Below are 18,110 nucleotides of genomic sequence, written 5' to 3' on the forward strand. Positions count from 1 at the left end.
TATGCAAATCGAAGCCGGCAATTTATTCTGGTTTACATTAACAAATACTCCACCCCAAATATTAATTATGGAATTATACATACAAGGCTTTACCTTCAAGTGCAAATGTATAACTTGCGATTTTCCGACTCTAATTCTTATTTCCTAAATTTTCAAAAAATCGCACACGAATTTTTTACGTCATTTTTTTCGTGCGTATGAATCGGCCTTTCGAAGCCCGCAACAATTCGATTTTTCGGTGAAATGTTCGCTACATTATTAATTTTTTCTTCATGGGATTGCTTCACTTTTCGACGAAGTATGAGTAAGTTGTATGTTATGTTACTCTTTCAACCTAGCTGGTGGTAAATTATATTTCAGAAGTGCATTTAAGAATTATTCGTAATGACCCTCTTACGACATGCAATTCATAAAATTTTTTAATTGATCACGGACTCACGTAATTGCCAGCAGTTCATTTGTTATCGAAAACTTTTCCATGTCCCTAGCACCTCTTATTAGATTTTGTCTCGAGATTGAACAACACGAGGACGCTGCAGAAAGGCTCCTGCAGGCTACAAGTTTCAGCTGACGAAAGTTTGTGCTGAGGAAGTTGCGCACGAAGAGAGCAGTGGTTCTGAGATTCGTGTGGTGTCATTAGTGCCAACGAACGTCGGGTCGCATCAGGCGCTCATCATTCACGCTTCGCTGCTCGACATTCCCTTGACGGCAGCCAAGAGGTTCATTTGGTTTGGAAATTTGAATGCAATTACGCTATTTCTTCCTCGCGAAATTGCATCGTTTCTTATCCTGAGATGCTCTCAGTATCGTGAGATGCTCTCAGTATCCTGATATATTCCTGCAACTCTGTATCCAGTCCGCGTCGTGGACTTGGTATCGTAAGACGGGTTCCCCATTAAATACAATATAGTCACCTAGAGTATGTAAACCTTCATGCCTCTTATACATTTCCTGCCTTTTTACCTCCAAACTCACGGAAGCCGAGTGAAAAAAAAACATTTTCGATTCTAGTAGAATTTTTTTTGTTCAAACTTCTGAACTCTACGTTAGATATATTGTGTTTTCGTTGTGGAACTAAAAATCCCTTAGAATTTTTTAGGTCGCTTTTGTCCTGCACGTTGTTTTCATTTCTTTTTTGGTTCCCACCAAACCAGCGGTTGTTATCCTAAGCTCAAGGTATCAGAAAAAATTTCAAGTCGCTCCGGATGCGAGGAAGCCACTCGCCCGATGGGAATTTCCAAGCCTTCCCTAAAGTAAAGAAAGTAGAACCTACAAAAGTTTGCTATACTTGACACGGTGCCACGTTTTTTTTATTTCTGAAGGCTGCAGTATGAGAAAGACTTCTCTAAAATAAATAAACTAATCATTGGGCGAAATATTTCAATGGAAATTATTGATTTACTTTTTTTTAATAAGACTCGGGTACGATATCATTTATTAACGATGCATTTTGATAGCGTTTGTGGGTTCAAATTCTGAAAGATTATTATTATTATAATAAAAATCGAATTCGGAAACAAACCATCAATCAGAGGATGTAATAAATTTCATTTTTCGACAATAAATAAATGAAGACTTTTTTCAATAGTGGTGTCAACGTATTCATGTAATTTCATGCTTTCATCCTGTATTTTTGCAGGAACATTTTTACGCGCAGTTCGTTCAACTCGCAACTCGAATACATGCATGCATTGAACGCAAGATAAATATGTTGTTCTAATTATGGAATATTATTTTTCACCGATTGTTTCAGTTTATTATTTAATGATGAATTAATTGTTCTGTAAAACAAATATCATTCACATAACAGCTTATTACATCCTCCCTCAAGGCATCGTTTATTACGACATTGATATATGCTTATTGTCTGCAGGTCAAAGATAAAATCACCGCGATTTTTCGCACCATGTTCAATTAGCGTTTAAGTAATAACTACTGAGAAAAAAAAATCTGCGCATATTTTCATTGGCTCATAGTAGTTGCCTCATCCTTTTTATTTGTATTTTAACATTATTCTACAGTATCGCAAATCCAAAAATTGAAAATTGCAAAATAACTTCTTCTCGAGTAGCAAGAACCAATAACGTACATATATCGAAAAAACTTGTTTTCAAAAAATAATATCTTATATCGTATTTTTGTTTAGCAACAATAATTAACGTGTTTTTGTCGAGCAATAAGAGATAAAGTGTTTTACCTAACGAGGACAACATCGTTTCATTTATGCTCGCTGGTGCATAATGCCTAAGTATTTTTTTTATTTTATTAGCGTTTGACTAGAAATGAAAAGTTCACGTTTCTGTTTGATAGAAAAATGTTTTTGCCATATTGCATGTAATGGCTTCTTCATAAGACGCTACGCTTAGGACGATTTAACTCTGAATTTCACCTCCTAGCACGCTGAGTTCTAAGTGATAAAGAAGGTTCAATAATTTAACACTTTGCTTGCTTCTTTGATTTAATAGAAGGAACAAACAAATTGAAATTATTCAGGATATCTTCATAAAAACATTTAGAAATGAATATATACACTAGAAACACCGGCGTAGTTATAGACATTAAATGTATGATCAAAAATATGCACAGGTATATACGTGTAGTATAAACACAATTAACAGGTAATTCTAACTTACTAACTACCACAGGTAAAGTGGCTCGTCGTCCGTCGTTGGTCACAGACGCGCGAACAATGGCCGGCCCAGAGATTACGAGTCCTCAATCTGCTACTCTAGCAGATATTACCTAAATTAAATTGAAAAATAATAATCTGATTTTAAAAGTTGATGAACTGCGGTTACATGCATTTTACAATAATATAAAAATTTGTAATTTATTTAAATTTCATTTCATCTGCCCATGCTGTATTTTTAATATAACTGATTACTATATATGAGGCAGAGACAGCAATTTTTCCTAAATTCTCTATGTGCAATATTTTATCCCACGATGGATATTTCATCTCATCCTGAACTATATTGTGCAAAGTTTAATGTGATTTTTCCTGCGCAAGCGATGATAAGATGAAGTTAATTTGGTTTATTTTCTTAGAAGAAAATAGTTATTTCAAAATCGTGTCACTTTTTTACTGTAAAACCTTATTCCAGCAGCCGGTTCTTACATGACAGCAGCATCTGTTTGCATCGCAATTCAGTTCCGTTGATAAATCTCGCGTTTCGTGTAAACAAATTTTCAGCGCCTCTTTCCTGCCAATAAAATCTTATTTCAGTCCTCGTCCGCCTGCAGCAAATCTAATTCATGCGAACGTTAAGTGCGAGCTGATCACTGCGGTGTTGTCGTCCTCGGCCATCATCGTCTCGTTCTTGCCTTCCTTGGCCCCATATCATCGTCATCATCTCGTTGTTCTCGTCCTCGGTCCCATATAATAGCCTCGTTGTCTTCCACGTTCCCGTATCATCACCTCCTTGTTATCATCTTCGGTCTCATATCATTGACTCGTTGCCTTCCACGTTCCCGTATCATCACCTCCTTGTTATCATCTTCGGTCTCATATCATCGCCTCGTCGTCTTCCTCGTTCCCGTATCATCTCCTCGTTGTTGTCGTATTTGCTTCAATTACCCACGCCTCGTTGTTGTCGTCCTCGGCCCAATATTCCCGCCTCCTTGTTGTCATCATCCGCCCTATATCCTCACCTCGTTGTTGTCTTCCTTGACTTCTTATCCTCGTCTGGTTGTTGTCGTCTTCACTCTCTTCTCCTCGCGCCGCAGTTGTTGTCTTAATTCGGCTCCTTATCTTCGCATCGTTGTTGTTTTCCTCGGCTCCTTTTCCTCGCCTCCTTGTTTTCGACCTCGTACTCGAAACAAGATTAGGTCTGCGGTTTGTTTTATTTACTTTCCGGTCATCCGGTAACCGTGATGTTGAAACAACAACAGCGTCAGAACTCATGTCGTATGTTGAAATAACTTTCTAGTTCTCTTTAATGTTCGGCCACAGGAACAACATAAATTTCATGCTATTCTGAGTCAGCTTAAACGTCTTAAAGTAAAGCTTTACAAATTTTGAGAGATTTATGGTCCTTTATAATGAGGTGGGCGAGGTGCGTGTCGTAATAATTTGAACGCTGTTCAATAAATTTAATTAAAGAAGCGTTCTCTTTCATTTTGGAAGTGAAATGATGATTAAGTTCTCATTTGTATGCCAAAAATATTATTGTTACCATGCACCATAAAGGAACATCACTCTCAGACACTAGATTATTATAGCGTTGTTCTGTCATATGACTTATCGTTCTTGACAGACTTTCGCTCGAGTTACATGACTACGTACGGTTCTGGTGCAGGTGCTATTGGCCACATGCGGGCTATCACTGTGTTCGAGGGCTATATATGTTCATGGTTATTATAAATTGTATTTTTATGCGATATTATTGTCGGTACAAGATATTTTAATTATTGTGGTTGATGTTCGAGGGCTAATTATGCTTCGTTGATACTAAAAGTACTTAGGAATTTCGGATTCGCTGCATGTTTTTAAGCGAAGACTTTTTCTTGATAACGCGTACAGTTATTATCCTCTTGATATTGTAAATCGATAGGATTTTATTTTCCGTTTTCTCGTTACTTGGTTTTATTATTTTTCGTTTGTTTTATATTTGCGCTTATGCAAGTGTGTACTTGCAATTGGTTAAATTTCGTGAACTGATGATGGAGCTGGTTTACGAAACGTTTTCAATGAAGATACTCTGAATTGGACTGACATTTTATTTGCTTTCAAATTCATGTGAACTTGAGATTTAGGCAGACTAATGATATGAACACTTGATACAAAAAGCATATAATATACTTTTGACTCCGAATAATTCCTTCAGCACGCTTATAATCCTTCGCTGAGCGTCAAGCTGCTATCGATAGTTGATCCCAACAGGTAAGATAATTAGTCAGCTGATCGATAGTTGGTCTCAACAGGTAAGATAATTAGTCAGCTGATCGTAAGTTGATCCCAACAGGTAAGATAATTAGTCAGCTGATCGTAAGTTGATCCCCACAGGTAAGATAATTAGTCAGCTGATCGTAAGTTGATCCCAACAGGTAAGATAATTAGCTGATCGATCTCCGCAGGTTAGATTCTTCTGAGATTGTCAAGCGCTGGAGACCTATAGATTGGTATTTTTTTCTAGCTAATTTTTCCAGGTTTCTGATTCTGAAATGAAAAATCAAAATTTATTCACCATCGATATTTCTTCGTCAAATGAGATGAAAGTTTTGGCTGATCTAACTTGAATGACATTTTATCAGTACTACTGATAAGTTTTTATCAGTATGAACAATTTTTTTATATCGCAACAATTATTTAAACTGGTCAATTGTATTTGTTACTAAAAATTAATTAAAAGAACCGTTCCGAAAAGAATCAACTTGTGAAGTGCTTTTTGTTCAACGTAGGAAAACTTGTGACGCAGGAAAATTTTCGAGCTTCATCGGGCTACGCACCAGAAATCAGCACAAAGTTTTTTAATAGTAAATAACTGCTGTTATAATCTCCTTTTGATAGGATATCCCGACACTCTCCATCCAATTACTCCTCTTCACTTCATCACATTTCCCTCTGATGTCATTGAACGGAAAAATCTCGTAACAAATTAAGTTTGGTCGTCCGAGATTGAAACTCAAAACAAAATACACAAATGGAATTAGCGTTTGTATTTTCCAATTTAAAAGGAAAAGTAATCATGAAAGGATATATAATGCAATAGACTTAAATACCGAATATTTTACCCGATGCATGAAAAGTGATGAGAATGAAAGATCTGGCGATGCTAACACAGCTCAGCGCGATGGTCAGATTGAATGTTAATGCAGCCGTAGAGAGTTCTTCAATGGCTGAGACTAATTAAAATTTTACCTGTGCTTTCAAGTTTAACTGTGTGTGCAGTTAATACGGCCGGAACATCATAAAGACGATAAATAACATGTTCTGGATCAATGGTGCTTGCAAATTGCGTTACCATAAAACTCGATTAATTTACATAATTTCACTGCATTGTAGACGGTAGCGCAGCATTGAATAATTATTGTTTGTTACGAGGTACGGACCTCACATTCACATTTTTATTCTATTCTTTAGAATGTAAGTTTGTTTATATTTTGGTTGCAGGATAAGGCGGCGCCAAGCATTTTCCACATATTAATCAAAAATTATTAATCCACATATTAATCCGGCTCATTTGCCGGATACGGCAGCGCCTGCCATGCCGTGCGTTTCAACGCAATACTTTTTATACATTTTCACTCCATTGTAGAAAGTAACTTGGAGTGAAAGTAACTTTGTACACCTCACACTCACATATTTATACTATATTTTAAAAGTTAACTTTGTTCATAATTTTGTTGCAGGATACGGCGTGGCCTGCCATGGGGCATGGAGGAGGGTAAAGAGAAGGTCGTGTATGTGCTCGCTGGGTCACAGGTCAAGACTATCGCTCTGTCGGCCAACATCACCACTGATGGCGTCAGAGGTCGGAATCTCACGATGTTCAGTAATTATTATAAAGATTATACAAGCTGACTGTTAGCACTAGGAAATAAACTAGAAAATGAAAAGTAATGTTTCTTAGATTGGGCATAATAATTAATTATAGTTCGATTACCTTCGATTATAATATTAAATTTTTAATGAAATGATTATGGTTTGAGCAACTTCGATTATATGATAAATAAAGGCTATAAGTATAGTCGAAATCAAAATGAAAGATTTCTTCTAGCTAATATTGGAAACTGAAACAAATTTCTTACTGTATCGGTAAGTCTGGTTTGAGTCACAGATAGCGGGGCTTGAAAAAATAAGTTATGCAAAAAATAAACATTTGGTCCTGCTCAATTACATGGAAAGTTTAAAGTTGTAATTTGTATCCGAAATTCCGTAAATTCTAGCAGTTTAAGTTAAGAAATTGCTCATTCTGCTTTTCATTCGTCCATCCATGGCTTGTACTTGTAATTTGTTTTTGCATTTGTTTTGCATGTAATTTTTTGATATAATCTGCATTTAAAAACTGCCCACACCGAATGTAGTATTCAGGAGACATTAAACTGGCGATGTGAACTGGGTTAATTTTCGGCTTCCAGTCTTTGCTGATGGTCGGCGTTTTTCGATTTCAAACCAGTATTGAATTCGCCCGAGAAATCACCTGGTTTAATCACTGAAATGTCAGCCTTGTAAGTTATGGGGGAAATAATTGACGGTAAATGGTCGGAAGTGGGAGGCAGAAATGACAACGAGAAGTACCGCTATTTTATTTAATACGACAAAAGATTCATATTATGCAAAGTATTATATAAAAGTCTTCCCGATTGCATATCATGTAGCTAATAACATGTAGTAAAAGTAGAGAAGTACTTTCTGCCATCTTTGGGCATCTTGACCCAGGTTGACCAGGAGAAAAGCAGGGACAGCACTAAATGCTGGAAGTGTGACATAATTTCGAAAAAAACTACTCCTCAAATTTTCTGAGAATATTTAACTATAATCACTGCCCAATCTCTCATTAAACAGCCCTCATGATATTGCAATCCCGTGTCCAAGTTTCCGGTGGTAAAAATTTTGCTCTCCTTTAAGTTGACCAAATTTAAAAGATACGAGCTCGAGTATTCATTTGGTCAAAATTCATCCTTTAAATTAGAGTCGAGAAATAAACGGAATATCAATGATACAAATACAATTATTTAAACGGTAAATAAACAACCTCATAAATAATGATATAGGGTGATCCAACCGTTTGACATAGAACATAGTTTTATTTGAACTCATTTGCCTAAAATACCCTATACATTTGAAATAATTAACAAAACTCAGCAAAACATTCGTGGACAAAGAGTTCGACGTTTCTTTAAGTGGCTGTAGGAAGACGAAGGCTTCAGGTAAACCTCATGCATATAAAATTGAATAATTAAATCGAACGCTTTTATATCCAATTTATATAAAATTTTAAATTATTAAACCGCAAGTCGTCGTCCATATTTGATGCAGTCAGAGGATGCAGACGAGCTCTTAAAGACGAGGAAGTAATGCAATAGAAATAAAAGTGTTTGCTGATGAACGCTCCAATAAAACAAAGAGCTCAGGGGGCACCCTTAACGGCAGACTCTAGTGAGATTGCTTCTCACTTGCCCTGATTTGAAATTTGTTTCTACGAACAAATAGGCGCCTGGACCAAATTTATTTTCATGAATGCTTATAACGGTAGGAAAAAATATTTGTTGTTTGATTCCTTAATTTTTGAGGTTGAAATTTTAAATTGTAACTTCTTTCACACGTACACACAAGCATATTTTTTATTATTAATGAAAATTCAAGCGGCTTTCTATATTTTGCCACGATATAACATCCAAATTATGATAATTTTTCTAGAACAAGGACAACACATTTATTGAATATAATAACGATGATCCAGTTAGTGCCATTGAATGAATAATATTTTTTCGGAAATCAACAAGGAATTAATTATTAATGGTTTTGGCAGGCCGAATCTTGTTACTTCACTCATTCAAAAATAAAGGGAAGTTATCTTTTTTCTTTTGGTGATTGCAATCTAAAATCAATTCGATTGTAAGCGATTGAATTTTGGCAAAGAGCATCCATTTCTCTAGAAAAAGTATTTATTAGTCGTAGCTAACAGCATTCACTCTTCACAGCAAACAGCATATATTTCCTGCGGCATCCAATCCTTATGGTAAACGATATCCATTTCTTACTGCAAACAACAGCAATTTCTCGTATCAATCAGCATTCATTCTTCGGGGTGAACCTCATCCAATCCTCATGGTACGTGAGCTGCATTCTTTCCTCATGGCAAACAGCATCCGTTCCTCATGGCAAACAGCATCCGTTCCTCATGGCAAACAGCGTCCGTTCCTCATGGCAAACAGCGTCCGTTCCTCATGGCCAACAGCATCTTTCCTCATGGCAAACAGCGTCCGTTCCTCATGGCAAACAGCGTCCGTTCTTCATGGCATTTACGCAATTCAATCAATTATCAGGCGGGTCTCAGTGTACCTTGGTCTCTTTTGCAAACCAAAGATTCTCTATAAGAAGTCAACTCCTATAGATTAAATTTGATGTTCCGCTGACAATTGATAACAATTTTACACTAATGATTGTGATCCCAGGTGCATTGAAGGGGTCGGAATAGGCCTTCGTCGCAAGGCTTCTTTAGAAACTTTTACCGGAATATCAATATATTTCATAATATTATTTTAAATATTTCTTCGAGTCTACGTCCTTTTTATGGGATCAACAGAACGAATGCGCTTCGCAAAATAATTATGCTGCCTTTTATGGAAAAGCTCACGATGAAGCAGAATTTATTTTAACGAAAATTGATTTGGTCAATCTCAAAGAAATATTTATGGAATTTTTAGGAAGTTTTCGCAAAGGTTAACTTGCGAATGTTTAAGCAGCAGACCCCGAATGCCTATCAGAAGTCAAATTTAATATATATGTGTGTGTTTCCAGCTGGTAATGTTTGGCTATTTTCCTTTCCTTCTGAAATAAGCGCTTTTAATTTTAGCTGGTGACGCACGTGTTCACTTTTGCCCACAGGTGAAGAAGCAGAAGCTTTCTATTTCGTCCGCAGTGAATATTTTACCCTGAATTCCCATGACTCTGGAAGAATTTCCACTCATTCTTGTTCCGTGGCAGCGCGTGCCAGTTAGTTTCCGAGACGCCGAGCTCTCATGTGGGCTTCACGATGAATAGCACGCGAGCCCTCGAGAATTGTCGAAACTCATTGACGAAACTCGGATGACCTTTTCATGTCTAAATTAATTATTGGACGATGTTGACAACGTCAGCGGTACGTCTCAGATACTTATGGTGTTTTGAAGGTTACTTGTGAACTGAACGATCGCTTTCCAGATGTTATTTAGGGAAGCCATATGTTTTTCACTGAACACGCGGTGACTGAAATAAAAATTGTAGATTGAGGTTTATATTAAGCTATTCGAAATCTAAGTCTGAATAACCAAAGCTGTGAACTTTTGTGAAATGATTTTGAATTTTGGTATCGAGGCTCCATTCAATTTTTTTGTGGAATTTCGAAATCTCATTTTTCTGATTATTTTTCCTTTAAATTACTCTTAAGCATCTAATTTAACAATGCAGAGTTTAGCAATGAGCATTTTTGCAGGTAATATTTCAATTGTTTGCTAAGACGCTTCTCCTCATGACTGTAGTTAATTTCTATCTCGCCTGTACAAATTACATCCTCTTAATATCCATAGGTTCAAAATTGAAGGCTTAGCCTCATTGTTCTACAGGCTTGGCTGATGATTTTGAACGAGATGCGTCGCACTGCAGGCGATTTGCTTTGATCACATTATTTAATATGGCATTATTATTCGGGATATAGGACAACATGGGGCAGCCCCCCCCCCACTTTTTTTAAACTAAATTTTCAATGAAGTTTTAATTGATACGATATGGTTCTTTGTTTTGTTTAAAGGTACAACTAATGAGGTATGTATGATGTGAATTAGACGCCTATAAAGTAACTCAATTTTTAATGAAACTCTATTTTAGTGTTTAGTTTTTTTATCACTATTTATTTAAACAGTGTCAAAATAGGCCCGTTGCCCCACCCCTGGGGCAATGGGCCCATGGGCTTGGGGCAAGGCGCCCACCCATGTTCCCTTTACGACAATTGCATATTTTTCGTTTAAAAATGATAAAGCAACATTTTACAGTTAAATACAAGAAAAATGTAATAAAAAATATGACATTCATTCATTTATTAACAACTCAAAAAATCATATCCTTAACTTGAAAAAATATACTCTTGGCTCAAAAAGTCTATCACTGACGTGAAGAAAAATATTTAATTGACATAAAAATATATATCCTTGACTTGAAAAATATATCCTTGGGATAAAAAAAGTCGTCCTTGACATGAAAAAATGTATCCTTGACTGAAAAAAATATATTTAGTTGATCAGAAAAAAACTTCGTTCCAGTTTCGTCCATAATCCAGATATTATGTACAGAGAATTCGTACCTAATCGTGATTTCAGCCAAGACCATAAAAACTGATCAACTTTTGGCTCATTGGTGTTGACTGAAATCAACTATTGGCAAGGCAAGAGTCAATAACTCGATAAGGGGTCATAAATACGCATAACTATAAACTAAACTTGCTGCCTTGAGGCGGCAAATCAAAAAATCATGCAATATGAAGTGTAATTTGTAATTCAAAAAGCTAGTCATAGTTTGAAAAGGTCATTGAGACAAATCTAATGATGTATAACACAAGACTTCACCATGGGCGCTTTGCCCCCGTGACACGCGTGGGCCCGTTGCCCCACTAGGTATCATTTCAATTTATATCGTGTCAACATTTTATTTTAAAAGCTAATAGTCTGAACTTGATCTCAAAATTATCCCTATAAATATCACTTTCAAAATATAATTCACTGTAATTTCAAAAGCTTCATCTACGGTAATCGAAAACAGTTTTATTTAGCAGCAAAAAAAAAAACTTTATCTGGGCTGAAACAGTTATTCACAAATATCTTAATAACGCAAACACTTAGCAAAACGTAAATCCGTACACTTCATCCCAGTGAAACTGTCGACCGGCGGGAGAGAACACGGACCAATATCTGCCATACTTAGCGAGAAACCCGCTATGGGCCCGTGACCCGCAGTGGGCTCGCTGCCCCATGTTACCCTATTCAGTATTAATGCGCATGACTTTCATGTTTTTTTAAGTATTAATACGCAACAATCACGAGCTGCAACATACACTCATACATATCAATGCTATAATGTTCATGAACATTTTTTCGATCATAATTTCTAGTTAATGTTTAGTTGCCTTTTGACAATTAGGGAAACTCTTTCACAATTAGATTCGCGTTAATGTAACAGAAAATAATTTAAGAAATTGAACCTACGTTTTATTCATTCACTACAAATATGTCACATTGTTACATCCACAAGTAATTTAGGAATGTTTGTGAAAGGGTTAAATACAATGAGTAAAATATAACTTTTCCTGATTCTGGCAGACGAAAGCGATTGCATAAAAATAGAGAAATTACAAATTTTTTATTTTAATAAATGATTATTTTGGTCAGTAAAAGTCAAAAATGTCAAGCCAGTAATATCCTTAATATTTCACTTGTCGACTCTACCCACACTGCTTCCTAAACACGCACTATATATATATTTCTTTGCAGAATTACTTTGATAAGAAAGAAATGTTATTTCAGTACTTCCCTTAAAATTTTTTTGTCTAACCTCACTAATTCCTACGCATGCACCCTATTTCTCCGCATAATTACTTTGACGAGAATGCCATACCTGTTTTGTTCCTTAGGGTTTCTTTGTCTATACTCACTGTTTCCTAAGCACGCACTTTATTTCTTTGCAGAATTACTACGGAAAGTCGCCAATGCCGGCCAGTGTGATGTCATCAAACTTTGTCGATCAGACGGACAATTGATCAACCCAAGTGCCGACCTCATGCCAAACTCGCCGTCCGATCCCTACAAGATCTACTTGGCCGCTACCTCGTACCAAGGTCAGTTTTTGCCATTCACACTAACATGTATGTTCATGCATGAGATCAACATGTATGTTCTTGTATGAGACTAACATGTATGTTCTTGTATTAGAACAACAACATGTATGTTTGTGCATGAGATCAACATGTATGTTCTTGTATGAGACTAACATGTATGTTCTTGTATTAGAACAACAACATGTATGTTTGTGCATGATACAAACATGTATGTTCATGTATGAGATTAACATGCATATTCTTGTATTAAACCAACATGTATGTTCTTGTATTAGACCAACATGTATGTTTGTGTATGACGCAAACGTGTATGTTCATGTATGACGCAAACGTGTATGTTCTTGTATGAGATTAACATGTACGTTCTTGTATCAGAACAACATGTGCGTTCATATATGAGACAACATGTATGCTTATATATGACGCTAACATGCATGTTCATGTATGAGATTGACATATAGGTTCATATATGAGATTAACATGTATGTTCATACATGAGACTAAGATGTACGTTCAATTGTTCATGTATGAGAATAACATATGGAAATGTGTCCACGTATGAGACAATCATTTTTTTAATGTTTATTTTATGTTTTATTTATGTTCATGTATGAGATCAAAATGTATGTTTGTTTATGATACAAACATGTATGTTCATGTATTAGACCAACATTTATGCTTGTGTATAAGACGAACATGTATATTCATGTATGGACCAACATGTATGTTTGTGTTTAAGACGAACATGTATGTTAAGATGTATGAGACCAACATGTATGTTTGTGTATAACGCGAACATGTTTTTCCATGTGTGAGACCAACATGTATATTATGTATGAGACTCTCATGAATGTTTAAATATTAATAAAAAATGATTGTCCATGAATGAGTCTAACATCTATGTTAATGTATGAGACTCACATGTATGTTCATGATTAAGACTTCCTGAAGTCATGAATGACGTTCCTGAAGTCACTGACACCTAGAAAGAAATTGGGATTCGTGATGAGTAAAGGGCAGTCATTTGCGACAACAATGTTGAGCATGGCTGTGGAGTTTCACGAGGTCTGTTCAGAATCCTTGTGTCACTTAATACTTTTCGAATTTGGGGACAGTGAAATAATTGTCAGTGGGACATGATATATGAAACCTCTGACCTCGTTGCTTTCAAACGCATCATTCAACGTGAGCTAAATCCATTATCGGTCATGATATACTTTGTGCTTTGGCGGATCAGTCTCGTATTAGCTGCCTCATTGGACGGATGGCTGATGGAGCTGTCGTCTCGAGCCGCGCCTACGAGCAAATGACGTTGAAACAACGTTGATTACGTGTTTATTTCGGCGAAACAACGTTTAATTACCGTTATTTAGCGTTGGATGCTTATTGGGACGTTTTCTCAGCGATCGTTCCCGCAATTTCCAGTTTTCATGTACATAAAACTCCATGCCGGTACGCACGTTACATCCTCGTGTGTTGTGTGCCGAGTGTTAACCCCAGACTTCACAGCTGTTATAACATTTCTAAGGTACATACCGATTTTCAGCTGCCGCCAGACTGAGTACAGAGACTTGGCGTGTATTTTGCGTTCGTTTTTTGGAGTTTCCTTAACTTGGGTGAATTTCAAAAACCAATTTATTTGGGTTGGGGCGAGTTTCATGCCTGATCGAGTTAATGCTAATTTTGTTACTGTTGATCTGAGCAGAAAACGACCCGCAGCGTAGTCTTGTCTATAATTCATTTTTTAGGACTATAACATGTTATATAAATTTATTCAAACTTAAGCTTTCTCTTATTTGAATACTTTTGCCATATGCTTTGGTAAAATTCTCTGGAAAATATTATTTCATTAGAATTTTCTCTTGAATATTCTATATAAACTACAGCTATTCAATTGAATCGATTATAGGTGCATGCCTGACAGAATTTTGATAGAATTACTTACGTTCAACAATTCCACATCAGGAATTAACAATATTGTTCACAAATCATGAAGGTTGTTTATATATAATATTGTTCACAAATCCGGAATTTATATATTAACAAGAAGTTCTCCTTTCACAAGCCTCGTTGGATGTGAGCTCTTCATCTATTTGCAACGAGAGTTATATTTAAACTCGCCTTCCAAGGGCGTTGGCTTAAATTCTCAGATCCTGTTTTTCGTCTCAATTTCAAACCTCTGGATTCTATGGCTTGAGATCGAATTCTCTTGTTGAGGATTGAGGCTTCTCTTGTTGAGGATTCTACATGTATATTGTAGAGTTGGCGTTCCTCTCACTGGCTTGCATTGTTTTTTAATTTCTTGTCCTTTTAGGTTCCTTCCTTAAGAAACCAATTTTGTGTCTCACGGCTGAACGCTGAAATAATCTTTTGCAGTATTACCTTTTTTAAAATTGAGTAAAAGTTTTGATTTATTGTTTAGAATAATGTGGTAAGAGGAATATGGTATGCATATAATTAAATTTCACGAGTGTATAGTGAAGTTTCTTGGCGCAGTTATTGTTATTCATCAACATTCAGTAAAAGATACAGTGAGACGAGAAATTTTAGATGCATTAATTTATTTTCAAACCATTTCTCAAAGCACCGGGCGTAGTTTGTCACAAACTTTGTTTAGGCGAAGTTTGTCAATAATGGAGTCGCAATGACTGTACCATATTTTATTTTTAGTAAACGTCAAGGCATGTTTCGGCTCTTGTCATTTCTGAGGCAGAATCACAACTGCTTGATAAATATTGCATTTGTAACTTTACAGTCTTTATATATCTTCATCTGATCAATTGCCTTTCTGTTTATGTTGCCCTTTTCGTGTTTCAGCTGTTCAATGTTCTATTCCCTCTCTTTTACTCTTCACCTCTTTCTGTCCCTTTACTTCAGCTCACCCTTCGTTAAAATGGAACGGAGGGTTTCGTTTTTCTCCAGCCCAGCGCTGGTTCTCGTGTGATGAGATTCATTTGATTAATTAAAGCTAGTGCTCAGGATGCTCTGATTGGTCGAACTTAACGATGAAATAATCAAAGCTCAACGCTGCCCATGTCGCATTAATCACGAAGGGTCGCACGCAAGTGGACATTGCGTGGCAACGTATTGATTTTATTGCGTCATTTCGTGACGACATTGATTTCGTGGAAGCCCCACACGTTGGCTAACAGATGATGGTTTTATGGCATCATAATAAGCCAATCAAATGAATTATAAGCAAATTATAATGATCTTAAAGCAGTTCAATTAACCGGTAAAAAAATTAAAACTATTTCCAAGACTATCATTTCAGACGTTCAATTAAACATATTAGATAAGTTCACTCCAACATAATCCTATGCAGTCAACTGATTATTCTGATTAAACTGATACAATATCGCCGCACGATATCAGTGCACTTCAACTTATTACTCGGGACTCGTAAGGCTTCCCACTTACTCGCTAGCTTGCACCCTGGGGTAGCAGCAGCAGCGGCTTTTCGGTTCCAAGACACCCGGGGGGCAGCCAACAAAACGCTCTCAATTTAATCAGCTTGATCTTTGCGATGTCGATCCGTATCGCTGATAGGACTTTAATTGATCAATATACCCATCAGTTATCTTTAATTCGTAATTTTATCGCGTAATATCTGAGAACAATAAGTCTAAGAGCTTCTGACATGGAAAATTGATATGAACAGATACGATTCCTTATTATATGCTGAGTCACCCCTTCATCTCTTGAAGTGCTACCTACAATTTCATTTATTAATTAGTTATCTGAATCGGTTGCACCAATAATTTTATCTAATTCAAAATATTCTGTCAGTGTCCAATATATGTTAAATACTTATGTAGTTTGTTGGTCAAATTGATTTTAGTAGAATTGGTATGAGCTCTACAGAAGAGGTAAATATTTGTTTGAATTGTCTATCAAAACCGCTGGTCTCTATTTTCAATTTAGTTCTTTATGAAACAGATTCAGTTACTAGAACTTTTTTTTTTGCTCAGCAAAACGCATTCTAGTTCGCAAAGTTACGAACTAAAAAACCTCACCGACTTTCGTTTGCGGATAAACTGTTTAAAAAATTCCACTCTTCCTTAAGATTCAAGTACATATCTGAAAACTCTTCAGTTCTTGGAACTCAAGTCAAAATCCTTTATTAAGGAACTTTTGCGCGAAATAATGAGATCGGCGGAAGTCTTAACTTTCTTTCCTCCTTTTTCTCATTTTGCTGGGGACTTCGCTTCTCTGCGACTGGACTTAAACAGCTAGGCAAGGGTTCTGATCATTGCAGCACATTTATACTATATTGACACGTACACATACGTACCAATGTACTTAGTGTGCTGTTATGATCTCGTATTTGGCAGACCGGTTATGTCAAATTGCGTAGTCATGTGGCTGTCCTCATCAATGCGCAGCTTAAGCATGAATGCAAATGCCGTGAAAATTCTTAAAATATATAGTGCATAAAAATCTAACCGTGAAATAGAACTATTAATATTATAAAAGATGGTTATAATTGACACATATATATCGGTTATATATAACAACATTCAACGATAAATTAATTTTTATCACCTGAACGACATTTCTCTCTCCAAAATCATCCTCCTTTAAACGTTAGTTCCTGAAAAAGAATATGATTCAGTTTAACTGCATTTCAGAACGATAGTTTGGTAATAATAAAATTATTGACCGCACAAGAAACGCGTACGTTTTAATTGTGGTTTGCCGTCGCGCTTCTCAAGACGTGATATCTAATGAAGAAAGGTGCCTACGTACGGAGAATCATTGGTTGTATAGATTTTTTAATGACCATGATAGTTGTTAACTTTTCAAAGGTTATCGACTAGATGGCTGTTAACGATTATCTCAATATTTTTTACATACTAAACGTGGGGCATCAAATTATGTCTTGCTTGACTGATAAGTTGATTGTTCATATTGATTCAGCCGAAGATTGATTATTGATAATTAATCAATTATTGATTGATTCAGCCAATGTTCTGTTGAATTTATTCAAAGCCAGTCAAGTAATTAAATATTCTGCTGGAACTTCAAAATTTTCATCAATTTTCTGGTGTCAGCGTCGACTCGTGCGGCCCGTGTACAGAAAAAGGAGACAAGAAAGCCAGCTTTAATAGGCAGCTTTGTTTTAATAATATAAAAATAAAAATAAAATATTCATGTTGCACTGCACTGCCGCAAAAACTCCCGCAAATTTGCACTATTGCGAATTATTTTCAGCACATGTACCAGATAGTAATGAAGTTTAAACGTAGAAGATATTTATTTCCAACACTTTGAATGATTAAAATAATCGCGATTCGATTACCGTTCGTTTCGCGGATTGTGAATTCAAATTAGTGATTCGCACAACATTCTAGGTACAAAGTGGCTGTTTGTGATGTAATTATTTGTGGAAGAAAAGTCTAATGTGAGAACTGAAACGAACCTCTGGAGAAGAATTAAACGAAGAGTTACACTTTGCATTACGGTGTCACAATAATTCAAATTCTAAATTAACAAAAATTAAAGCGATTTGAACCGATTAATTAAAGTTGATGGAACGTTCGAGCGTATAGAATTGCATGAAGTATACAATAACTTGTG

General features: G+C 36.1%; 1 protein-coding gene across 1 annotated transcript in view; it reads left to right on the forward strand.

Moving 5' to 3' along the window:
• LOC108681938 (high affinity cGMP-specific 3',5'-cyclic phosphodiesterase 9A-like) overlaps nucleotides 1-18,110 on the forward strand; it is a 75,762-nt gene that overhangs the window by 38,058 nt on the left and 19,594 nt on the right. Inside the window, 2 exon segments of the mRNA XM_047882029.1 lie at nucleotides 6,352-6,473; nucleotides 12,381-12,530. Coding sequence (XP_047737985.1) covers nucleotides 6,377-6,473; nucleotides 12,381-12,530 — 247 coding nt within the window. The 5' untranslated portion in view covers nucleotides 6,352-6,376.

This window comes from Hyalella azteca, unplaced genomic scaffold, assembly GCF_000764305.2.
Source record: "Hyalella azteca isolate HAZT.00-mixed unplaced genomic scaffold, Hazt_2.0.2 contig9456, whole genome shotgun sequence".
Classification (NCBI taxonomy): domain Eukaryota; kingdom Metazoa; phylum Arthropoda; class Malacostraca; order Amphipoda; family Hyalellidae; genus Hyalella; species Hyalella azteca.